The sequence below is a fragment of the Telopea speciosissima genome, chromosome 3 (assembly GCF_018873765.1).
Source record: "Telopea speciosissima isolate NSW1024214 ecotype Mountain lineage chromosome 3, Tspe_v1, whole genome shotgun sequence".
Lineage (NCBI taxonomy): Eukaryota > Viridiplantae > Streptophyta > Magnoliopsida > Proteales > Proteaceae > Telopea > Telopea speciosissima.
The window spans coordinates 5,051,234-5,077,220 of NC_057918.1; the positions used below are offsets into that span (position 1 = coordinate 5,051,234).

A 25,987-nucleotide genomic window follows, 5' to 3' on the forward strand; every position below is an offset into this window, starting at 1 on the left:
AAAACAAAATATATTAGAAAGTTGTCGAAAATTGGTGATCCATAAACAATATGGCTTTCTTTGTACTAGCTCAAGGTCATATTGTTTGAAATGCATGGCTGGCTAGAAATATGAAAACATTAGGAATGGGAAGCAAATGCTGTAACCAGGTGATAATTCAAAGGGAAAAACAACTCATTATTTGTTTCATCAACTGCAAAAACCAAACCAAGACTAATTGCTTAGTTAAATTTTTCTTAAAACTAAAACTAGATGCAACAAGGGTTGGTGACATGACTTTATTGGTCTGGCCGGACCAAACCAATACCTTTGGTTGCCTCAATGGTCAAAATCTTAAGATGTTGGACTTAAGGAACTAAGGATTGAGTATTGGTACCACAAAACAAGGGTTGGTGACAGTCTCCGAAGTCCCAACAACCATCTCAATGGTCACATTTCAACCGAAACAAGAATAAGTAGTACTTTAAAGTCGGTATACAGTTCCAAGAATTACATAAATGTCATTTCATTGTAGAGAAATCTAGTGGCATTTAAGTAATGTTTGATACACTTCCATTATTAAAGAAAAGGGGCAAGAAATAGTTGTACTCTGCTCAGGTTCACATATTAGAAGTTAGAACATTCTTGTGCAAATGATTTGCAAGCGGCAATGTTCTCATACGTGAACCTGAACCTGAACCTGAACCGGCCTCATAGTTGTGGCCCCTACACTAGCATGTACCAATGAGAGCATACACTAGGGCATCAATATAGATGTAATTTTTTATTTCACGGGGAATGGGATGATAATTTCTTGCTCCTCTGTTAGGGCACAGGATTTAGAGAGCGTTCTTTTTCCCAAAAGAAAATAAACTCTTACACCCCTTTTTAGTGCAATGAATGTGAGATCCTCCACCACATATACCCACCCTGGTCTTCTGTCATTAAAATGGCAAGTTGGTGATGACGACAAAACATGCACAAAAATACACTTGGTAGAGGACCGCTGCCTTCATAGCCTGGGTTTGGAAACCTTATACAACATCATCATCTTTATAAACATAGCCTTATCCCAATTAAATGGGTTTTGAAACCCCTGTACACCCTAACAATTCACCAATGATCGGTCCCCTTCCCCCCCCCCGGGCCAACCCCAACAATTGTAATTTTTTTAAGCAAAAATCTGTTTGGTTTTAGGTAAAAGCACGCAAAAGAAAATTTATCTAGTAAAATAATTTTGACTCCCTTTTTTCCCCCCCTCTTTTACATGGGTTTTACTTGAAAACAAACGGAGCTAAAAATTATTAGTAAAATAATTCTTTGACGTATTTTTCTTAGCAGTTTTGGAGTTTTTTGCAAAATTATTATCAGCACTAGTTGGAAAACGTAAAGCAACAGCCATTAGGTTGAACAGTTATACATGGTGAGCCCTATATATTTGCGTTTGAGGCATGGCTGTTTCAAAGTTAGTTTCCATAACACTTTAATGGTTTTCACTATTATCACTGTGATCAACTGATCATGAACTGTTACAAATGACAATTTGAACACAGAAAATCACTACAAAAAGTGGTGACAGGTAAATATTGCGACCCCCCAAAAGAAAAGGATTAAAAAAATAGTACTATCCATGAAAAGATACAATGAAGAATCACTGCTAGCAACATTACAAGAATAATCACTAACTACAGAAACTCAGAAGGGGGAAAAGATACAAAATGTTTATGGACTCTACTAAGCTGAATACTGAAAAAGACCATTCAGCTTAGTTCATGGCTCCCTGATGCAATGCTTCCATCTCACAAGGAAGTTACTGCTGGGATTAAAGTTGACAGCTTCTCTTTAGCTGCCAAGGCATGACCTTATATCCTTCCGAAAGAATCCAGCTGCTATTGACAGCACCAGACCATTTACAAGCTAGACTAATATCTATTGTCATACAGCTGATCTCATAGGGTCACTTCTCTTGATGCACATGAGAGCAGAAGTTGAACAACCCGATAAACAAATTGGACCCACATGATGGCAACAAGAATTGATGGGTAAGTTCATTTAACATGTCAGCCAGGCATACCTCAGAGAGAAGTGAAGAAGAGAACTCAGGTCCTCATATTAATACATCCCTTTGAAAACAGGATTCGTACGACATATGCTAGCTCCATACTCCTCATATTCTGCTTTTGTATGGCAAGCCTGTGGAGGAAACATAATTTTTTTTTAAAATATTTATCCCCAAAAATTCAGAAAGTGTTGCTGAAGCATAATTACATTCCTACCCAAAAAAAAAAACATAATTACATTATATATAATCACAGCACACTGCCAGAAAGATTGAGGACAATGGCAGCAATTCTTTTGTTTTTACCTTTTAACAGAAAATAATGTACTTTATTGCAAGTTAGAGGAAACTATAAAATAGTCCATACAAAAAGATAGAATTAAGAGTAGCCCATCCTCCCCCACTAACTATGAAAGGAAGTCTGGTACAGAAGTGCCACTCCAAGTATACAAGCATTAGTTGCTAATGAGTGGTGATGATTTCCACTTCCCAGTTCCTACCTTTCCCCCTTTTGTTGTTGTAAAACAAAAGCACAATATTAACACATTGCAATAACCAGATCACGTGAAAACATTCATGGCTGCACATGATCGTAATCTGTGATCATTAGCTAAAAACCTAATATTGATGCATGTATCTTGCTTTCAAACCATATAAGAGTACTTACCGCATAGAATTCAGGTGTCGATGCAAGTACAGAACCTCCAAACCAAACTGCAAACCGCTGAATGGGATGGCTGACTACATTGACTTCCACTGGTTGTGACTGTGTATAAGAAATCCAAATGTCACCCCTCTTCTATTAATGAACTAATATTTTCTTTTCTTTTCATTTTTTTTTTTTTGGGGAGGGGGGAGGCATGCAGGCAGGTTGGGGTGGGGGAAGAAAAGGTTCACATTGGGAAAACCAGAAAGAAAGAAAAAAAAAAGAGAGATGCTTACTTTGACTTCTCCACCAACCCGGGCATCAGATGCAAGTACCCGAGCATCCACAATTTTCTTCACATCCCGCTGCAATCTTCTATGGAAGTCCTTGAACATAGTTGATCCCCCAGATAACACTATATTCTGAGCCACATGATTTGAAGATCACAAGGTCGAAGGGACCAATGAAAATAGAAATATGACAAAATCTGATTACATTCTCTTTTATGGGAAACTCCCACATGAAATGTACCTGAGTACATTCATGACCTTCAGAGTTATGTAAATGGCTAAAACCACCATTTGTACAATTCATGTGTCAAATATTAAAATGCAACCACATTGCATGAAAATAAATTAATAACCATCCAAGTTCACTCAATTTCAAATGGAAATATCTAATAAAACAACTTAAGTGGTACATAAAGTGGTTAAATCACTGGATAAGGTAGATTGCCTGACAAGCAAATCATTCTGGTCAAGAGACTCAACAAACATCAAGTGGTGGTCCCCATACACAGGAAATGTCAATAGTTTCAAATGTCAATTTTGGTGTATATTTTGATCTCTACAGAAATTGTTTTAATGAAGATTACAGCCAATTTGGTAACCATAGAAATAAGCATATAACCTTTCTATGATTTTTTTTTCCTTTGCATTCGTGATAACAAAGCCAAGAACATGTTAGTTATTCATATCAATAATGGAAAATTTTATTTAAAAAAAAAGAAGAAACTAATAGAAAGGATGTACAAAGAAAAGCCCCCCCCCCGAATTACACCTTACATGAAAATATCAAGGGGCAAAAGTGTCTCCAGACAACCTTCCGACCTTCCTTAAGCAGGAACCTCCATGCACTGTTTTCCACCGAAGCAAGGACGGTACTTGGAATTAGGTGAACAAGTGATACTATGCAGTATTTTTCATTTAGGCATCTGAGACCTTAAAAATATGAGCCACACAACTAAATGCTCAATTTAACTGAAATAACCAAGTAACTGTAAAAATCTGATAAAGCTCACAATAGGTCATTTACAACTCAAGTCTTAACAAGAAACGTAAAGTTGCCACATATTTAATCCAATTAGTCATTATAAATTCCCATCACATGCTGGTTTTTACAGACAACAACAAATTCATTAGAAATAATGAATTGTGTTTTACTATATTTTAAATATAATAAAATAAAATAAAAAAATTTAAGTACACATGCTGGTGTTCCTTCCTCTGTGGGGATGTTTCTTCTCCATACTGGTGGAAACAGGAATACATTATGAACATAACCAGGTGAAATCAGATTCTGATCAAGTCTGCTGTTTGGGGCAGATTTGGGGCTGTTTTGGGCAAATCTAGAGTTTAGGCTAGGGTTATGGATGGAAGTAATATAGGGTAATGATCAGCAGGTCTAGGGGGTTAATTTGATATAAAAATACTGGGATTTGGATCAGTTTAAAATTCCTGCAGAATTAGGATTAGGGTTTCGGGTTTTTAGAAATTAGGGAAATCACTAAAGCTAGGGTTTAGATGGATGGATAGGGCTGGGCTTGGGATCGAGGTTAGGGGACTGTGAGAGGGAGGTTCGATCCAAATATGGGAGGGTTTTGATGGTTAGAAGTGTGGAATCTATAATTTTTAGGGTTTAATGGTTAATGGAGTTTTTACAGAAATTAGGGTTTTAACTAGGGATGGGGGCAGCAGTCAGGATCGAGTATAGACAATGGTGAGGGGAGGCTGTGGTCAAAGTTTGGATGATTTCTGATGGGTAAACAGATCTGGACAGAACTGAGATCCTCCCAGGGTTTATGAAAATAAAATAGAAAAAGAAAAGGGGATCGAATGGGGAAGGGAAGGAAAGATAAAAACAGAAAATTAAAATCAAACTCACACTGGAATCCACTGGCAATAGCTTGAATGTTTGAAGGATGAAACCACCTTCGAAGAGATATCCTCTCAGCCGCCACGGCGTAAAGAGTCGTAGGAATCCACCCACCCTTTCACCTTGAAATCCACAAGGATGCATACACTCATAAGGGAGCAAGGAACAGCAGCAAGCAGCCACGATATCTGTCCTTTTTTAAATTCAAAATTCTGTGGGGAAGCCCTCCATGATCTACTTTATTTATAATAAAGGCCTAAGCCAAATCCTAGTACAAATTAATGTCTCTTCCTTCTAAAATCGTGGAAGGGAGAGATCTAATCTAACTTAATTAAATTAAAACAGTAAATGTCCTAACTACCCTTACTAACTTAAAAACAACTAATTTAAAGTAGATTCCATATTAGCCAATAGGATATAAGAGCCTATTAACCAATAGGAACACTTCACTTAAATTAGACCCATTGAACCAATTGGATGCAACCAACTCTAAACCGGTTCAATCTAAAAACCATAGTTGTCATGACATCGCCATGGCACCGCCATGGCGTCCTGGCGCTGGGGGAAAGGGCATATCGAGGTCCGCCATGGTATATGAATAAATATCGAGCGATATGGCTAGCGTCGCAATGGACGCCATACCACGATATATGGGTATGTCGACCGATATTTGTACATTTAATGTATAAAAGTCAGGTTTATATATATATATATATATTTTTTTAAAACGATTTAATAACTTAGATGCTTTTTCGTTAATGTGTATTGGAGGTGTAACTTGAAAATATTAAACATAATAACTTATACCCTAATGGGGGGAAATAGAAATCGCAAAAGGGAAAATCGAGAGGAGAGGGATCGTGACTCCGGCAACGGTAACTTCCTCGCTTCCTGCAACTCTCGAGTCTCGGCAGCCTTCGAACAAGTTCGAAGTTCGAACTTCTCCAGTTCTCCGGCAATCTCCAGGACTCCAACTCTCCAAGTAAGTAAAGTTTTATTTTTTTTTAAATTTGGATCTTCTTCCTCCTCCCAGGCGGACCTCGTCTTCTTCTTCTTGATTCTTCTCCTCCCAGCCTCCCGGTAGTGATTACATCCAATAGTTTCTTTTTTTTTTTTTTTCCCTCTTGCCTTGCTTCCTCCTCCCAGCGAGACCTCTTCTTCTTCTTCTTGATTCTTCTCCTCCCAGCCTCGTAGTGATTACGCCCGTAGTATCGTGTTTTTTTTTTTTTTCTCTTGCCTTGCAGCCACATTTACACACACAGAGACAGGGAGAGAGTCGAGAGACAGAGGGCGGGGATTTATTTCATTTAGTAGTCCTCGACTCCTCTCGGTTTTTATGTTCTTTTTTCTTTTTTCTTCTTTGCTTGTACAGTCACAGAGACAGGGACATAGTCGAGAGACAAAGGGGGAGGGATTTATTCCGATGAGCTGTAACCATAGTCCTCTCGGTTTTTTTTTTTTTTTTTTCTTCTTCTTGCCTTGCAACTAGCTTGCTTACGATCATGCAAACCTTGGGACTTCTTGCCTTGCATTTTTTTCTTCTTCTTGCCTGCACAGTGCACACATACACACGATGTCACACACAGAGACAGGGAGAGAGTCGAGAGACAGAAGGGGGAGGGATTTATTACAGCCGAACTATCTCTGTTTTTTTTTTTTCCTTTTTCTTGCCTTGCGATTGCGGGTTGCACGATCACATGAGAAGGTGTTTGTTTTTATTTTTCTTCTTCTTACCTTGCACACAGGCACACAGGCACAGGCCCACACATACACAATTAGAGACAGGGAGAGAGTCGAGAGACAAGGGGGGGGAGGGATTTAATAGTTATTACACCCAGTAGTCCATCACTATTCACTGATTTCACTCACAGTCTCAATCACAGACTCACAGTGTCACACACACAACAGCAGCAAGCACATATTCAACTCCATAATTTCAGTTTTTTTTTTCCCCTCCATCCATTAATGTTAATCTGCTAAAAACCAGTACTTGGATTTTGTGTTTTGACTGTTTTCCATCCTAGTTCAGCTTAATGTTAATATGCTAAAAACCAATTTAATTGTTTTTTTTTTTGTTTTGTTACCTTTGTAGTCTACTAGTCTCTTTCACTCAACTAATGGATGGTTCTACACCAATTAATAGTGGGGGTGAAAATATTGCAAGTACTGGAGCTACTCCAGGATATGATCCAAGCAAAGACCTAGCAAGAAAGGCCAAATCAAATGACCCTGGGTGGAAGTATGGGTATTGGCCAGATCTAACAAACAAGAATGTTGTTAAATGCACCCTTTGTGGCAAAGAAATGAGTTGTGGAATTAAAAGATTGAAGCAACATTTGGTGGGTGGATATGGAGACATAATTAAGTGTACCAAGACGAATGATTCTATTTCTCAAGTGAGGAGGGAAGCTCTAAATAAAAAAAAGAAGAAACAAATTACAGAAGTATTGGATGATGATGATGGTGATGATGATGCTGTAGAAGTTGGAGGGCAAATACAATCAGAAGATACACTAGAAGGACAATCCCAGACTCCTACAGCTGCTAGGGTGGCTCCTAGCTCTGGGACAATTGCTAAGAAAAGAAAGGTTACTCAGCCTCAAGTAAGGGGTCCCATGGATGCTCATGTTAGACGGACTCCTGAGCAAGTAGTCAATGAGAGGCATAATAGTAGTTCTACTCAGACTTCTATAGAGAACCGTTTTAGGACACCAGAACAAAAAGCCAGAGTTGATTATCACATTGCTAAGTGGATGTATCAGCAAGGTATCCCATTCAATGCTATTAAGGCAAGGACCTTTGAGGTGATGTGCGAGTCTATTGCATAATATGGTTCTGGATATATTCCACCTTCATATCATCCAGTGAGAGTGCCATTGTTAAGAAATGTTGTGAATGAAACTGCAGAGATGAAGAAAAAATATGAAGAGTATTGGAAGCAGTATGGGTGCACTCTTATGTCTGATGGATGGACGGATAAACGGGGAAGGCACTTAATTAATTTTCTCGTTAACTGTCCAGAGGGGACTTATTTCATGGGATCTGTTGATGCATCTGGTATGGTTCAAAGTGCACAAATGCTATTTGAATTGCTTGATAGCAAAATTGATGAGATTGATGAGATTGGTGAGGATTATGTCATTCAAGTTGTGACTGACAATGCTTCAAATTATAAGTTGGCAGGTAAAATGCTTATGGAAAAGAGAAGAAAGCTATACTGGACTCCTTGTGCAGCCCATTGTTTAGACCTGATGTTGGAGGATATAGGTGGTTTGAAAGACTTTAAGAATGTGATAGGTAAGGCAAAAAAAATAACCACCTTCATCTACAGGCACACACGTCTTCTTGATGCAATGAGGAAAAGAACTGGACAAAAGGATCTTGTGAGAGCTGCAGTTACTAGATTTGCAACTGCTTGTTTGACATGTCAGAGTTTGATTAAGCATAAGGATGCATTGAAGCATTTGTTTATTTATGATGAGTGGAAGGGTTCCAATTTGTCAAAGACAGAGGCTGGAAAGAAAGTGGAAGAAACGGTGTTTGCTGTACCATTTTGGAACACTGTGGAAGATTTTATTAGAGCATCGAAGCCACTTATTGTTGTTTTGAGGATTGTTGATGGTGATGAGAGGCCTGCTATGGCTGAGGTTTATGTTGCTATGGAAGAGGCAAAAAAGAAAATCCGTGAACATTTAGCACATAAAGAACGGCTGTGGAAGAAAACTATAAATATCATTGACAGGCGTTGGGAGTGTCAGATGGAGCGTCCATTGTATAGAGCCGCAATATTTCTTAATCCCGGAAAATTTTTCATGTTCAAGGAAAGTGAAGATGGCGAACTGATTGCCAATCTACACATCTCATTGATTGATGTCATGACCAGATTGGTGGATGACCCTACTATACAAGACAAGATAACTTTGCAAATTGATGATTATAGATTTTCAAAGGGTTCTTTTGGGAGGGATATGGCGATTAGACAACGGACAACCATAAATCCTAGTAAGTAACTTAGTATTTTTAGTTTGTACCTACTTTGTATGCTACTATGTCTATGATGTATTACTATTAATTCAGTTTTTTTATTATATTTTTATAGTTACTTGGTGGAGTACAAATGGAGGTCGTGCTTTTGAGCTTTCAAAGCTTGCACGACGCATATTAGGCCTCTGTTGCTCTTCTTCTAGTTGCAAGCGCAACTGGAGCACATTTGAGTTTGTAAGTATTAACTTACATGATTACATTTACATTTAATTTATTTTGTAGACTTTTTTTTTCACTTTTGTAATGTCTTTTATTGAAAAATGACTTTTTTGTTCTCTCTTGTTTATGAATTCAGATTCATACCAAGAAGAGGAATAGACTGGAACATTCTCGTTTGAATGATCTAGTCTATGTTCAATACAATAGCCGCCTCCAAGAAAGGTTTCAACAAAGACGTGAGCTGGAAGGCAAAAACAAAAAATATGATCCACTAATTCTTGATGAGCTGGATTGGTCTAGTGAGTGGATGGTTACCCAGCCAGTGGAAGATTTAGTCCATCCCAATGATGATCTCACGTGGGACGATGTTGGTAGAACAATGGGGGCATCGATTGAAGCCCCCATCCGACCAAGGAGAACTCAAGCATCAACCTCTAGAGTCAATGTGACATATTCACGCCGTGGACATGGTAAGAGGGAGAGGTAGCTCACGGATGGCTAATGTTCAGGATGACTCTGAACCAGATGAAGACGAGGAAGAAGAGGAAGATGATGTGAATGACGACGAGAATGTCGTAGATGACTATGATGGTGTCGAAGAGCCACGACAAGAAAATCTGCCAAATGCAGATCTTTTAGATGAATATGATAATTAATTAGTTTTGGACCTTTTGGATATTGTGGATTGTTTAAACTTTGAAGTTTGAACTTTAAACTTTGATCTTTGAAGATTAGTTAAGGACTTAAGGTTATCTATATTTGGTATTTTGGTTGATTACTTGACTTTAAATTTTGATCTTTGATTACTATTATACTATATTCAGTTATCTATCTTAAATTATTTTTTTGCTTTTGAATACATAATTTCCTCTCCTCTTTCATCAAATTCATATATATTAATATATACCTATTACTTTGTTCAGGTTGCTTTGCTCCAAATCACACACACTGAAGAAAGACTATTGCTATCAAACTTCAGTAAACAGGTTAGCCACTTAGCCTATCATTTGATTTTTACTATTGCTTTCAATTATTTGATAGGCTAATCTATATTTTCATACTTTCATATACACTAATGGATATTACACTTTCATGAATTAAACCATAGTATATTAGTAGTACACTTTCATGTTGATTTTTGATGTTATAGGACATATATTATAGCATACTAAATGACATTAAAAATAGAGAAAATAAAATATAAAACATGGTCGACATGCTCATTTCGGGCGACATGTCGATATATCGACGTGACACCCCTCCACCGACTTGGATCGCCGTGACGCCGTGACAACTATGCTAAAAACAAGAAAATAAACTAAGTATGGAAAATAATAAATCCTAATCTATGGTTCCCTATTCAAGCCCTAATTTCAGGCTTCTTCTTCTTCTTCTTCCTTCTTGGAGCTGCATCATATCATGGGTGGCTCCATTCATCATGGAGTCTATGGACAGGAACCTAGCTCTTCTACGTGGCATCTCAGACGGGACAAAATTTATGAAGATTAATTCTGAACCAGGGAAAACCCGATGGGGGATTAGCTCAACAGGATTGTAGGAAATAAGAAGTACAACCAGAAAATAGAAAATTTAATAATTTAAGCAGAACAGTTTGGATGTGCTTAAAACTGTAACCGAAAACTCCAACAGAGAGTTCAAAACAGAACTCGGCAGTTAAGGTCTTCAAAGTTTGATCCAATTATGATGGTTGGATCTAAGTTATGGAGTAAACCTACTCCAACTAGGAAAGCTCAAAAACTGCATAATCGATGGGAAATTTTAGGGATTTCAAAACAGAACTTGGTTAAGGATTGATTGCAGAATATAATAGTGAACCAAGAACAGATTAAAAAAAGGGCGTACCTAGTGCACGAGGCTCACGCCACTGCAGGGTCTGGGGGTCATCGAATTGAAAAATAAATTGAATTTGACTTGAACTAGGAAACCAGAATTCAATTAGAGAAGTTCAGGGTTTTGAAACAGAAATTGAAATCTGAGAACAAAGGCCAACCAAGTGAAAATTTCTCAACTGAAATTGGATGATAGAGAAGAAATAGAAAGAAAGATGAAGGACAATAAGATAATGGGGTAGGGATCCACCTAATCCGTGGTTTGGAATCCAACAAAAACCAGTGAAGAGATTCCACTCCTCCACTAAGGAATCCACCAACTAACACAGTAACACCACTGAATCTACGGCAGTAAGCACTGCATCCACAGAGCCAAAAATCAGATAGCTGAATACCTTTAATCCATATTTCACAAATTCATGTCCAGAGTGGCTGGCTACATAGTATAGACTCAAGTTCTAATTTTTAACATGACTAGAAATAGCTTAAACTAACTAGTAATCAAACTATTTACTTAATTGTCCAATAAAAAACTTAAACAACTCCTATTCTAACTAGGACTCTAACTTAAAACTAAATAATAAAATAAAACCCGTATTCCTAGGTCTACCCTTATTTTAAGCCCATTACAATGATAACCAATTGGACCAAAGGCCCAACTTGTATAAAACCCAACCCAAGGCTTATATCCACTAAACAAGCCCCAACTTTTGTGATTAATCTGCATCAAGAAATCTTATGGACAAGTAGAGCCCAAGGTTCCCTATTCCCCTGTCAAGTTTCAGCCTGAACAGAGCTGGCAATGTGGCAAAATAAAGTACTGAAATATCCAGGACTGCCAAGAGGGTGCACACTAATCTTAGACTACAAAGATGGTGCAAGCTAAAACATGGGAGGATATACGATTGAATTTGAGACTAAAATTTGACACATGGCCAATCCGGACCATTCCTAGTTGTTCAATGGTCAGAATTGCCACATCTCTCTTCCATGTGGCAGAACTATGTACACCTATCCATAGACTCTAGTGGGTGAGCCACCCATGAAACTTTTTTACTATGACGTATATGAAATATAAAAATATATATCAACTTCTAAGTTCTAATAAGCAAGCATATCTTCTGTGGTCTCCACATAGTGAAAACCACTGATGCACTGATCACAAGGAGGAAAAGGGAACATCAGAATGATTTTAGTTGACTAATACCCAGAAAATATAAAGCTCGTTGTTAAGGCACTCTTTGCTTTTTCCTTTTATGTGATTGGCACAGCAGTGACTTACATAATATGTGTGCATAAAGGATACAGACAACCAAGACTTCATACATGCCACGATGCCCAATATGGAAATTTTCTTTACTAGTGAATATGGCCTAGATCTTTGAAACAAGGTCAATATGTCATTAGAATATAATTATCTTACCTTATAAAGAGCCCTCCTTGTGTCAATTGGTGATGATTGAATGCACTTGTCTATTACAGCAGGTAGAGGAGTCGTAAAATCACTGCTGTAAATCTCAGGATTAAAGAAGATCTGCATGAAATATTGGACCCATTATCATCAAGATAGCAGCAGAGAATGCCATAAAAGCCAACCAACAAGATTAGGTGGGGCCAAGAGGAGCTAACGACTACCAGAATTTATCATAATTCTAACATGTAAGGATCAGTAGACAAACTAAATAGTTTTATAATTCCAACTTTTCACTTTTAGTTTCCTTAAGAAAGCCCTAAATGGGCTCATGGTTCAATATGTTACATTTGGAAATTAAGTGGCATGGAATTAGTGTTGATACACATTGTTGCTGCCCTTACTTAGCAGCTCAAGCTTTTGAGATAAGAATGGTTGTAACAATTATCAGCCAAATTCTCTGTTTAGATTCACTCCTTTCGATTCTGAATTATTTCTACTCTAATTTTGATTAATGAAGAAAACAGTAGCCTAAGATGGGGCAATTCATATAACATGTTCCCTCATCTTTTCCTTCATGAGACTATGGTACACAACCTCTTTGAGGCAAAGAATTGAAGATTTGAGTTTCCTATGTCACTTCGAATAAACCCCGTCTTCGGAAAATGGGTATAGCAATATACATGATATATAGCAGTGAGTTCAAGGGGCAGAAAAGTTGTTTAGACTTTAGACATCTCCAACTTCAAGCCACATAATTTAGAGTTGCCAGGACAATTTCTTTCCTAGCTTAGAACTTGTCAATCAAATGTAGTAGACCTGTTAGCTCCATCATTTCCAAAGCTCCATTAGGTCACATAGCATTTCACAATTTAAATTACCATGGCATTCTCTACATGACTGAAGCATAGATGCAGAAAAGCTTGGTACAAGGGGAAGCTAGTGTTTCTTGCCTCTCACTTGTCCAAAGCCATTGGTCTGGTAGTCCTGGCTTCTTGCTTCCTTGAACATGAATTCCAATCCTTCCATCCAGATTCCATATATTAAAATCCTAACCCTACTTTCACCATAAAACAATACTTTTCATTTTTCAGTTTTCTCTCATCCTTATTCAGGGTTTGAGACCTAGTAGCAGCTATTATCTCTCCTAATTTACCCTAGCCAATTGCAACCCAAGGTTATTCGGTGCTTTTCACTAGTTGCGGACTCATCCTGTAGTGAGAACTCTAATCCTACATCATACAGATTCAATAACTTTAGGACGTGAAGAGATAGTCTCAAAACCATGACACAAGCAGCACATGCTGGTTGATGGAATCATCATGGTTTAAGTACCACCGAATGTGCTACATTCAAAGATTCTATAAGACCAGTCAAATGATATCAGCAATCTTATGGCTACAATTACAAAAAGGTTGTTTGAAATATAAAATAAACAAAAAAAAATTCCTAAATTCAGGAATTGCACAAAATATTAATATTTTAAGTACATTTTGATATGTCTAAAAGACATAGTAGGAGAAAAGGCAAAGCAAACCTCAGGGCCAAGAAAGCGTTCATAGCCAATGTCACAAGAGTATGGTGCCCCTGTTTTTGGTTTAATACCTCTCCATTGCTTGATGTACTTGGATGGTTCCCGGTCATGCTTATTGTACTCCTGAAACATGGAAGAATTGTGAATATAAAGATCCAATCTCCATTGAGCCAAGGAGTTCTTCATGCCATATAAATATAAGATGCTGCACAAAACATGAGCTGCAAAACTTGGAAATGTGTCATCTGTGTGGACCAAATAAAAGTGAAAAAACATGCATGCTCACACCAAACACTAAAAGACCCCCCCCTCAGAGTTCTTATAAGAGAGTAAAGATTACCTTGACAATATCTGAAGAAGTATAGCAATACATTTCTTTCACCTTTCGAGCTATTTCAAGGGAGTCCTCTGGTGGCACATGCTCTCCTCTTTCCTATTTGAAACAATGTCAGAAATGAGTGACAAATATGAGGCCCAAGACAGCTATCTAGTCTGGGCTAAGCAGCTGTAGCAATATCATGATACTTATCAACAAATTGAAGAAGGTTGTACTGATCTTGGACTGGAACTTATTCATCAGTAACTTTTAAGTGTTCATTCCCATAATGCTTCCGCAGTTGGATGGGATTCTAATTCTGGATTCTGAGCCAGAATCAGAATCGGGCAGTTGACTGTCACATTTAGGTGGACACTATCATCTTAATTCTGGAATGTAAAGTTAAGAATCACCACAATTCTGGAGTTGGGAATCTTGAACGGCAATTCTTGAGGGTGATCAGTAAATCCCACAATCTGTGATTTTTAGGCAAATTCTTAGAGATGAGCAAGAATCTAGATTCTATAACCACAAAAGATTCCAGAATCCCATCCAAATGTAGCCCAAGAAAGAATATACCTATTGCAGATTTCCTGACAAAAGATTTCTTTTAAGTAGCCATGACCACTGGGCTCTGCACCTCAGCTTGTTCATCCTTCCACCCACCTCATCCGTTTTACATTTTTATAATTTTGGAGATTCTCTCTTTTCCCCTTACATTTTTTGTTTTTCTGGGGGAAACATCTTTCCCTTTGCAGTTATACACCTTTTGTTTTAGAGGGTGGGGAAGATGCCAAGATGGGAGGGCATGTTCCATTGAGTCAGAAATGATCTGTCAGTTCAATATCTAGTTGACCTGACTCTGGGTCCTCATGATCTCAGGCTGAAAAGTTTGCCCCAAAAATACTCATTTTTATAGATGCTAGCCAAGAACCCACATATAGATAAGCATACAGACATTTTGAAACAGGGAAATGATTGTTCACTTCTTGAAATCCAATACATGGGTACAGGTAGAGTGATGCAGATTCATCACCGAAATAGGCTTGTTTTATTAGGAATAAGTCTAGGGTTGGATTCTATGCATGTTGGACCTTTGATCCCATGGGTTTTCTATGTAATAGGTCACTTGTATGGACCTAAAGTATGGGTAATAGGGTTGCATACGGGATTAGTTGTTTTAGTTCCATACTTAGATTTATTTTGGTGTTTTTGTTCATAAATTGAACTGGTTCAACCAATGTTCAATTTAAGTGATTTTAGTAGTTTTCTTTTAAGTGTTTAGTGGGGCTGGATTAGGACTCTGTTTTGAGTCTATTTCAGTTTCTTAGTCAGTTTAAGTTACCTAATAGGTTAAGGATTGGGTTAGGCCTTTCTTTTTAGTGTATGAGTCTATTTTTGAGTCTTTTATATAAGGTTGTAAGGGGGAGCAAGTATTGAACACGAATTTTGATAATGAAAAGGCTTTTTTGCTGCTCTCTTCCATTGAAAATTTATCTTGTGATTGATCAAGGCTGGTGGCATCGGTGTTTGATCTGATTGACACCTTGCGGTGGGAAACCAAGGTGGTTTGTTTTGGTTCTCTTTTGAAGCTCTCCATTATTGTTCTACTTGAATTTAACTCTATGGTTGAGGTTGGCGGTAATTCTTCTACTAACAAAATCTATGATTTATTACCCCATCCCTAACCTAATATAATTGGGTTCGCATTGTTCTCTTGGTTTCTCCATATGTTTTATTTCCCATTGTTCTCTTGGTTTTCTCATATGATTTCTCGCCACATTGTTCTCCTGGTTTTACCCTAAAACTGATTCACCTTTTGATAAAAGATCGTGGTTTGGTTCCTAGTTTGACTATTCAAACCTAGGACTACATTATGGAGGGTGTGGGTACGTGTATAATGACTTATATGTTGATAACATGATCTTAACCTTGTTAAACTAATATCATCTTTTAGCATTTACATTTAAGTATTCATGATTTAGTACTCACACCTTTCCAAATTCAATGAAGAGTCTGTTGTTTAAAATAAAAATTTTAAAAATAAATTTTGAAAAGCGCAATATTCATGAATTCTTACAGTAAAATTTGTCAGAATACACCATTTAGGTTCATTTTTAACAATAAAAAATAAAAACATGGTGGGAGTAACGACAATAACATATGAAACAGTTGAAGTACCAAACTTATGTAGCAGGTTCCCATATCCTAACAACTACTGACAACAACAAAATAAATCAAATCCATAAACAGAACTAAAGAAGTAGAAAAGTATAACCAAGCATTACCCGCATGAGCTGCTGAATAAAGAGCGTGACATCCTTCCCAGAAATAGGAATAGATTTAATACTGCTACCAATAACATAACCATCTGCAACAGGTACAACATGAGTGGCCCCATCTCCAACATCCACAACAACACCTGTCATTTCACACTGTGTGAAGGTATAGATAGGTCAATCTAAAACGCAAGGATGTCAACAAAGACAAATAGATCACTAAAAGCAACAAAATCATGAATAGCCACACACACATGCACAAGTCCATGCACACACACATTTTAATTGAAGCAACAAAATCCTGAATATTCAAAAGCAAATGCATGTGCAAGCACATCTACATGTAGAGAGAGAATGAAATACAATGCCCACAAACAACGAATTACAATTTTGGAACCTCTCCTGGGAAAGTGGTAAAGAGAGTAGGAGAATCACCAGAGCTAACACAATTTACGGATTCAAGCCTCATTTCCAGCAGAATTTGAAATCACCTTCGCGTTTATCCTAGAAGTTGAACTTGGGGGATGAGGGTCCATTCCCATGTTAACAATTCAAGATTGTTTTAAAGGAGCTTAATAAAACCATAAGGTCACATGGAATGTTGGAGAGCAAAGGGATAGATTTTAGAGCAATTGGCCATGAAGGAACAAAAGTACCTCTTATGGCTTAGTGGAACCTGCCTAAATAGCAGCAAGGAGAGAAAAGGAGATCTTGGGGCTTCAATTGGGAAAGAATTCAGAAGATACAGCAATCATATTTCAACAAGGAAAGAATTAAGAGAATATAGTAACTCTGTGATAAGAAGAAACAAGGTAACTTTCTTGAATAAAGGATTTCTTGCTTTTGTTCTACAGTACTAATATGGAGATAGGATGGTATCGTAGACCTCTTTCCTATCAATAAATTGCTTTTACTATCAGAGAGACAAATGTCATATAAAATCATCCTCATGATTATATGATGTTGAAGTGTGTTATTGCTCCTTCCACTGAAGCTTCTTAGACCCAAGGGTAATAATTTCTCAGTTATAACCTAGACAAATATTGCATCAACACCCAACTACTCATCGACAACCTGTATAGAAAGAGCTCTCAGATTGCATATCCACATATAAACTGGAAAGCTTTAGCCCCCTGGTGACGAGGAACATGGGAATATGGAATGCAACCTGGTAGACTTCATGCTATAAAGTATTGCCACTCTTCTATTATTGCAGCACAAATCCTCAGATGCAGGGTAGAAAACTTGGGATTTCCAATCATGTCTGACTTCTAATTTTGTCTTTTTTATTTTTGAATAATTTTATGCTTGATGATTTTATTCAGGGTTGAGTTTGCGTATAATAAATTCAGTGCAGGTTATATTAGGTTTGGATTGTCAATTTAGTTCCAAATTTAATTTTGAGTTGTTCTAATTGTTTTTTTTAGATGTTCAACTTGAATCTAGGTATTACTTCCACAACTTTTCTTCGGGACAATTTTCAGAGGTCAAAAGTAGCATGTTTTTTAACACAATTTTGGTGTAATGTGAAGGCTAGTTAACTACTCAACGAGGCTAAGATCTTCCCAATCCAAGTTGATTTGGGCAGCAAAAATACTGAAACAGTATCTATCTGTGCCTCTTGACAGGATTTCTATTTTTAAGTCATAGTTTAATGAAGAGTTTCTACATATAATCATTGTGGTAGTGTGGTACTTCAATTTATGAAGTGTAGTGGGCATTGTACTATTACTTTGGAGAGAATACTTCTCTGCCATGAAGATGTAATGGCTTTTAACTTTTAAGTGTGCTTTTTGGTAAACTCCAAGTTATAGCATAGGAACACAAAAGTAGACGCTTGACCAAACACATATCTATCTTCGAGGTCTAGAGCTTTAGGAACAATAAGAACGTGTGCTCACCAGAATAGTTTGTCAATCAACCACTTACACTTTATTTTGACTACCTTAACTCACTTCACTTACCACACTACTCGCCCAAGCACCTAGAAACAAGGCATTCTCGTTCTGTCGCACCCTTACTACCTTCAGTACTTTGTGATTGCCTAGGCCTATTTTCTGCTCTTCTTTTCTTCTTTCTTTTGCTTATATCCATTTTTATGCATCTTTGCCCCACACTTCGATCAAGATTCGGGTCAACACTCAGCTGTCCTACTCCTACATCGGGGATCAACATTCAGTTCATTCCTGATGCACGAGATGATAGACAGAAGATGGAGGTCCTGTGGTGTATGTTGCTGCTAGTGATAGAGTGTTCTGTTCAATAGATTAGAGAGGGGAAAATAGCAAGTAATCAACCATGTCAGGCATTTCAAATCAAATGGTTTTAAGATATGCTAGATCGAAAAAATATATGGAAAGCAACATCAACCAAGCTATGGAGGAGTATTAATACTTAATAGTACTAGAAGAAGGAGTCCTTTTAAGATTGTTCTTTTAGCCAAGGGAGCCCAGTGCAAAGATTAGCAAGGAAGCTGAATGCTTTGAATGCCATATATCAAATTTCATGAAGAAAAAAGGAGGATCATCATGATTATCAATGAATCTTATAAGTTAAAGGTGATGCACACCACAGGCTTTAATGCGAAAATTGAAACCCTAACTCTAATTTGGATTAAGGTAATGGATTCCACTAGGGTTATGGACAGACTAAAAGGGTTGGCGGATCTAGCATGAAAATAGGTATAACAGAAACTGGTAAAAACTATGGTTCAAGACAGATTCTGATACCAGGAACAAGGGATGTGTCAGGACTGTTCAGAAAAAGTTAAAGCTAAAAGAAGGAAATCAGAACTGATAACAGAGACTGTTATGAGTTCCCAGAACTGATTATGGATGAGAACTTAAAGAAGCAACAGTAAAACAGAGATCTGAAAGCAATGGTTTTGCAGAGAATTGTATAAAGAACAGCCAGAATGTAGTGGAGAAGAACAGAAGCTTTCTGATCCGTCAAATAGCTTTTATGATGTGTAAGAACAGTAGCCTGAAGTCCAATTTGATAGCAGTAACAAGAAGAAGAAAGATTGAGAGGAATTCACCCAAAGAAACCCTAGGGAATCAACAGGCTCTAAGGAATACACCTTAGACTAGAGGAAATCCATCTTCATGCACTATTAATCCACACTGGTCAAAAGAAGAGAAAACTTCAGAGCTTTATTCATAAAATTTGTATGTTTCCAAAGGCAGGATTACAAACCTATACATAAAACTCCAGAACTACTCAAAAACAGAAACTTTAATCCATACTCAAAGTCCTAGTTCACATAGAACTCTAAAACAGAAAATAGGAATTAAAAATAGGCTTAAACAATTCGACCAGCAGTAGTAAACTAATATCGAACTAGACTGAAATAGAAACTTCAAATAGATTGAAGCTAGCTGGAACTACTAGGAAATTTAAAAAAATAAAAATACAAACTAAAAAAGGAACTAAGAACTAGACTCCAATTTGATCCCAGATACTACCTACAAATTTAGGCCCATTACCATTAAAACCCTTTGAACCATAAGCCGAATACGTACATAAACCATCCAAAGACCCATTTACCCCAAAATAAGCTAATTTCAGTACTTTGCCTGCATGTCTCTGAAGTGGGAGAGAAGGCGACGCCTAACAAAGAATGGAACAATTTCCTAAAGAAAAATCTAACAAGCTTCATTCAATAAGCAGAAATGCCCATGTTTTATAACAATGCTTACATCTTAGATGATATATATGGGGGGGAAAAAAGGTATTGTTGTTTCAATGTGGAAGATTTGATTTTGACAAGCAATCAGGTTTAAAAAATGTTCTTAAGCTTAAGAAAGAGGTTTTAAATATGTTCTTGATGATCAGCTGATTTCTATGAGAAGTGGTATTTGTAAAAAGAACTTTGTCATCAGTCCAGATCTCTGTAAGCAATGACAATCCCAACGTTCATCAGAGCCAATTGAGAATTTTCAAACCAGTTATCCACCACAGGCATCACCTGCAAAAATTCTTATAGAAGGAAAAGACAAGCATGTCCAGAATACTACTAAGTAGCTTTTGAAAAATCCTAGATTTATAATCATAGATCAATATATTAGATGAGTAAATAAATAAATATGGGAGAGGGATGGGTATGCTAGCGGTATACCATAAGCTAGCACCCTATGTGTTTATCTCTCTCTCCCCCCCCCCCTTTGACATGACTCCCTTACCCCTCAAAGGGAGGAAGAGAGAGATAGAAACATAGGGTGCTAGCTTACAGTATCCGCTAGCATACCCAGCCTTTTCCCAATAAATAATTATATATAACCTGAAACTAATTCTTTCCCAGGTGAAAATAGCCCCATGGTCTACTGGTCTATCAATTGTTAAAATCAGTGCACCAATACCAAAGCATCAAAATCTATAAGAGCAGCTTGACTGGTTTTTTATTTTGAACATACTCGAAATCTCCATATTCAATGTCCCATGGGTATTTTGAAGATTAGGCCATAAATTTTGGTTCGGTATTGAATTTTACTTTTGTCTTTTTCATTATTTGGGTCAGCTTTGCATTGTCTAAGGTTAGTTATAGTAATATAACAGTTTATTTCTTGTAATTAGATCAAAGAATCAAAGTGATGCAGATTCATCACCAAATAGGGCTTGTTTCATTAGAAATAAGTCTAGCGTTGGGTTACATACATGTTGGGCCTTTGATCCCATGGGTTTCTAATGTAATAGGCCACTTTTCTGGGCCTAAAATAGGGGTACATAGGTTGCATACGGGATTAGCCCAATACTTAGTTTTATTGTGTGTTTTTAATTGAGCCGGTTTAAATTGGTTGCATCCAATTGGTTCAATTGGTCTAATTTAAGTGAAGTGATCCTATTCGGGCTACAGGGAATCTTCTTTATTTTAAGTAGTTTAAGTTGTTTTAAGTCATTAGGACTCTATTTTGAGTCTATTTGAGTTTCCTAGTCAGTTTAAGTTGCCTAATAGATTAGGGATAAGGTTAGGCCATTCCTTTTTAGTGTCTAAGTCTATTTTTGAGTCTTCTATATAAGTTTGTAAGGGAGGCCAGCATTATATACGAATTTGATTAATAAAAATTAGCTTTATGCTTGCTGCCTTTGTTGCTGCCTTTGCTCCATCGTGAGTGTGCCTTGTGAGTAATATCAAGGTTGCCTTGTGAGTAATATCAAGGTTGAAGGGATTGGTGGATCTCCAATCGACTCCTTGCATCGTGAAGATCGGGAGGGCTGCTACTTATCTCCTTGCATTGTGAAGATCGGGAGACCCCATTGTTCATCTTCAAAGTTGTTGCCATTGAAGAACTGTAACAAGTAAGACATTCTGCAACTATTCTTCTTCCTTCTAGAAGGTCACATACAAGGTGATTTTCGTGAGAATTCTGCCCAGCCAAATCTAACCATTAGAATCGCTAAAAATTTGATCAAGTCTTTCTCAAACCCTAAGAGAGACTCGATTCAAATTTCAGCACCATCCACCCAGCCAATTGTCTGAAATTACAGTTTTACCCCTCTCTCCTACTTCTACTAGGAAACCTCCATAACTCCAAATCTGTCCATCAGTTTCAAACCAAACTTTCAGCATACATCCCTTACATCATTGTCGACACTCGATCCAAGTTTCAGCCCCAAACTCCCACTTTATCCCCTCCATTCCTTCACTCCATTAAAACCCAAAACCTGCAACACAATTCTGTCCAGAACTGCAGAATTTTAAAACCTTCCCAAATCCTATTATTTTTATACCATATTGACCCCCTAGACCTGCCCATTAATACCCTATAAACCCCTTTCCCAATATCCAACCCTAACCCTAGGAATTGACCTAAATCCTAGTGCTGTCCATTCGAACCAGCAACCCTTTTTGTTATTTGATCCTGTTGTTTGGCTCCTAGTAGGCCTCCTACCTATCTAGGACTACATTACAAAGTTTGTTTGAGGCAGATACGGCAAGAATTGGAAATGTAAAATGTGGGAACATGAATATCTATACAAGCTCTAGGAATTGTGCGTGTGCTGATTCTCTAGATACCATAGCCACCTAGGTGCTTTATGCATATCCTTTAAAGGTGTTCAACCCCCTTTAACATTTGATTGCCATCATGAAGCTAGCAGAAACTCTCTTCTTGTTTATATTCTCTTTAATTTTTCTTCTTTCTTTTTTTTTTTTCCTCCCCTTGTTCTTTCTTACCTGCTTTTTGGGTTCGAAGTTTCAATCATTGGTTGATCCCTAAAAACTGATCTCCTCCAACCTTCTCAATCCTGAACCCAAACTCCACCCAATCACCAACTACAACAACCATCTTAATCAGCCACATCAAGTCCCTCTCCTTCTTGCTTCAAGTCATTAAACCATATCCCTTAGATTTTTTTATTTTTTTTACAAAGAACAACAAGAAGAAATTTCACTCATAGAACATAAAAGTATACAACATGTACCACATCACTCACCATAGTTATTACAGAACAACTATTAAGACACTTTCTCAACAATGATAAAAAAAAAATCTTCTGCAAACCTCTCTAACCCTGCCCCCAACACCTTTTAAGCTCATCTCTGGCCACAGCCCACCCTTTTTTTTTCTTGAAATATTCACCTAGTCTGGCTCCATCCAACATACTGTAGGGGGTACCATGCTCCACGACACAAAACCTCTTGGCCCAAACTCAGCCCTTGGCCATTTAATAAACAAATCAACAATGATGTCACCCACATACCCACACCCTCTTCCCCCTCCCCCACCCAAAAAAAAAACGAAAAAATAGCATCACCCATTCATAAAACATCTAAACCAGAGCTGTCTTCTTGCTTATTCACAAAGATTGATCAAACTTAGGGGAAATGATTCTTATCAGGGGGAGTAGCCTCCGTTATCGCCCTCTCTCTCTTTCTCTATAATCATTGGGTGTTTTCTGCCCGTGTAGCCTCCACTACTCGACAGGAAACGCCCTCCCTTAAACTTATTACCAAATAAAAGATTGACAGAACCTAAAACCCTGTTTTCTGCTGAGAGTTTGAAAACCCTGTTTCCTGCAGGCCAATAACATATTCTATTCCCTCCTATTATCTGATGCATATGGTAGGTGCATGATGCAAAATAGCTAAAGGGAATCTGTACAACATAAAGGTTATCACTAAGCACATTATTCTACCCTTGGAAGAGTGCACTTCTTCATTGACACAGCACTTCAATGGTTGGAATGATGTCATCATAAATTTTAGGTCTGCATCGAAACCTTTGAACAGTTGACCATGCCCTCCAAAGGGTTTGGAAAATATTTACTGACCAACGGCATATCTAAAACGTATATTTTCAGAATGAGAATTCATAAGAAACTGAAACGTATGAACTTTGAATTGCGGGAGAAAAAAAACAGATAGGCAACAATTCCAAGACGCGCACCAAAGGCTACCAACCTTTGAGGTTGTGTACCCACCTTTGAGGTTGTGTACCCAGCGGCAAGAGCAAGCACTGGCTGCACCGCAATATAAAGGCCGGGCACGTTAAAAGTCTCAAACATAATCTCTCCGGTGTACTCTCGACTCTCAGGAGCAGTGAGGGGAGACTCGGTGAGAAGGAAGTAATGGTCCTCCGGGTCACAACGCAAGTAATTGAAGATACACTGTTGCCAGAAGCGCTCCATAGCATCCCAATTCTCCACCTGACCATGATGAATTGGGTGAGTAAGATTGTAAGTAGTACTGGATCGAGATCGTGCAATAGCCTCGTCTCCAATGAAATAATCAAGATCTGCCATCACGCCCGCGCGGTGCTGGGCTAGCCAATTGCTTCCCTTGACAGAATTCCTCGATTGGTTCGCAAATGACTCATTAACAGCGACGACGGTAGGAATGATGAAACACGGTTCAACGTTACCGGCGAATCCCATCTTGGTATAACTGAAATCGAATAAAGAAACAGAATTCATAAAACAAGAAACAAAAGAATAATAAACTAGAAAGATGAGGACTATGATGTAAACGAACCCAGTGCCGTTATCTATGACAACAGCGGGACGAGATGCGGCGGCGTCCATTAGAGCGACAAGGGGGAGAGGTGGATCTGCGACTGAGATCCGAAAATGGTTTAAGGCATGGTTTCATGATATTGATCGCAGTGGGCAACTCGATAAGCGCCAAAGAGAAGGAGATCTCGACGTCGATTCCAAGCGAAAGCGGCGATTCAACGGACACCCTTGTAGCTTGAAGCAGATTCTTCCCCCATCCATTTCAACCACGCACGAAGAGGTTGCAGACTAACATCATCATCGTTATCATCGTATCATTTCATTCCATCATCACCAACAACAACATCATGGCTTCGCTTCCTTTCTTAACAGAGTATCAAACATTAACAATCTCTCTCGCTTCCTTTCTTAATGAATTGCTTTCTTCTTTTTTTTTGTTTTAGCTAATGACTAGTCGGCTTGCAGTGTTAAGTGTTTTGTTACTGTTAATTATTTCTATTTATTATTGTTAAAAGTTGATTAATACAACACTACTAATTGACGTCACCGTTGACGGTCCACGTTACCCCTCCACTGGGCGGCACCACATCTTTATATCGACCGATGGTGGGCTTCACCCTTCGGCCCTATAAAACAAACAAAACTTTATGAGATGTAAATGAACCCCATATGCTTAGCATAGCCATAGCATGGCCAGGCCCAGTAGTCATCCTAAGAGCGAGGAATCCGTTGCTCCACGGCACACGCCTCCGCTCCACAATGCGAAGACCCGAAGTACGAGGAAAATAATGGGACCTTCGTCCTTTTCCATTCCATCGAATCTTACTCAACAATGGGCTAAGGTTTTCTCTTTTCCACGAAAAAAATTACCAAACAAATAACACAAAAATAATACATCTTAGGTGTGTCCCAGGCTACAGTGGTCTCCACCTGATCCCCTCTTTCTTCTATTTATTTTTTATTTTATTATTTTATTTTTCATGGAAAAATACTTTATTGATGATTGACGTGAGGAACTTATGAGGACATAACACATCTACTCAATACATGGATCGGAATTGGGTCAAACCATCGTACATGTTATTGATAGTATATTCCTTGCTATGAGTAGTGCTATATTGTTTAACTCTTTTGGAGCAAATTGAAAAAAATACCAAAGCATGAGAAGAAACAATAGAGGACTGCCGCGATGGTTATTAATAGGGGTGTCATTTTCAGACCCGATCGAGCTCGACTGATTAAAGCCCGAACTAACCCGTCATGTTTAATAAACATGTCAAGCTCAAGCCCAAGCCGATTATAATTGGTTGTTCCAGGTGTGAGGCCCTTACCCATCGGTCACCCAACCGACCAGACTGATTACGAGCCCGCTTAAGCTCAACCTCTTTAACTTGACTAAGCCTGACCCTTCAGGCCCGTTTGAAATACTTATTCTAACCCCAAAACCCTCCATAGCTCCATTTTCCCTCGCACAAAATCAAAATCGACTAAATGACTTAACCCTCTCCATGGCTCATTAAGCCATTGATTTTCATGTAATGGGCCAACGAATTCAACATTGGTTGACCCTTGCAATCCCAAAAATAATTAAAAAACAGTTTCTATC

At 38.0% G+C, this 25,987-nt stretch overlaps 1 protein-coding gene across 1 annotated transcript; it reads right to left on the bottom strand.

Annotated features, from left to right (window-relative positions):
• Positions 1-1,445: 1,445 nt before the first annotated feature.
• LOC122653876 (actin-related protein 3-like) lies at positions 1,446-24,727 on the bottom strand. Its single transcript, XM_043847833.1, has 9 exons — positions 24,401-24,727; positions 23,851-24,313; positions 16,441-16,587; positions 14,177-14,269; positions 13,840-13,959; positions 12,315-12,425; positions 2,981-3,106; positions 2,706-2,804; positions 1,446-2,172 (listed from the first exon to the last, which is right to left on the bottom strand). Exons 1-9 carry the CDS (start codon positions 24,448-24,450, stop codon positions 2,092-2,094), a joined length of 1,290 nt encoding a protein of 429 aa, XP_043703768.1. The 5' UTR covers positions 24,451-24,727; the 3' UTR covers positions 1,446-2,091.
• Positions 24,728-25,987: the final 1,260 nt, after the last annotated feature.

What these genes read in the sequence shown, in the direction of transcription:
- LOC122653876 (XM_043847833.1), bottom strand. Translation starts at nt 24,450, where the DNA reads ATGGACGCCGCCGCATCTCGTCCCGCTGTTGTCATAGATAACGGCACT. An exon ending in GTCATAGATAACGGCACTGG is followed by an intron (nt 24,314 to 24,400) that starts GTTCGTTTACAT and finishes ATTCGATTTCAG; the next exon opens with TTATACCAAGATGGGATTCG. An exon ending in CTTCTTCAGATATTGTCAAG is followed by an intron (nt 13,960 to 14,176) that starts GTAATCTTTACT and finishes TCCATGTTTCAG; the next exon opens with GAGTACAATAAGCATGACCG.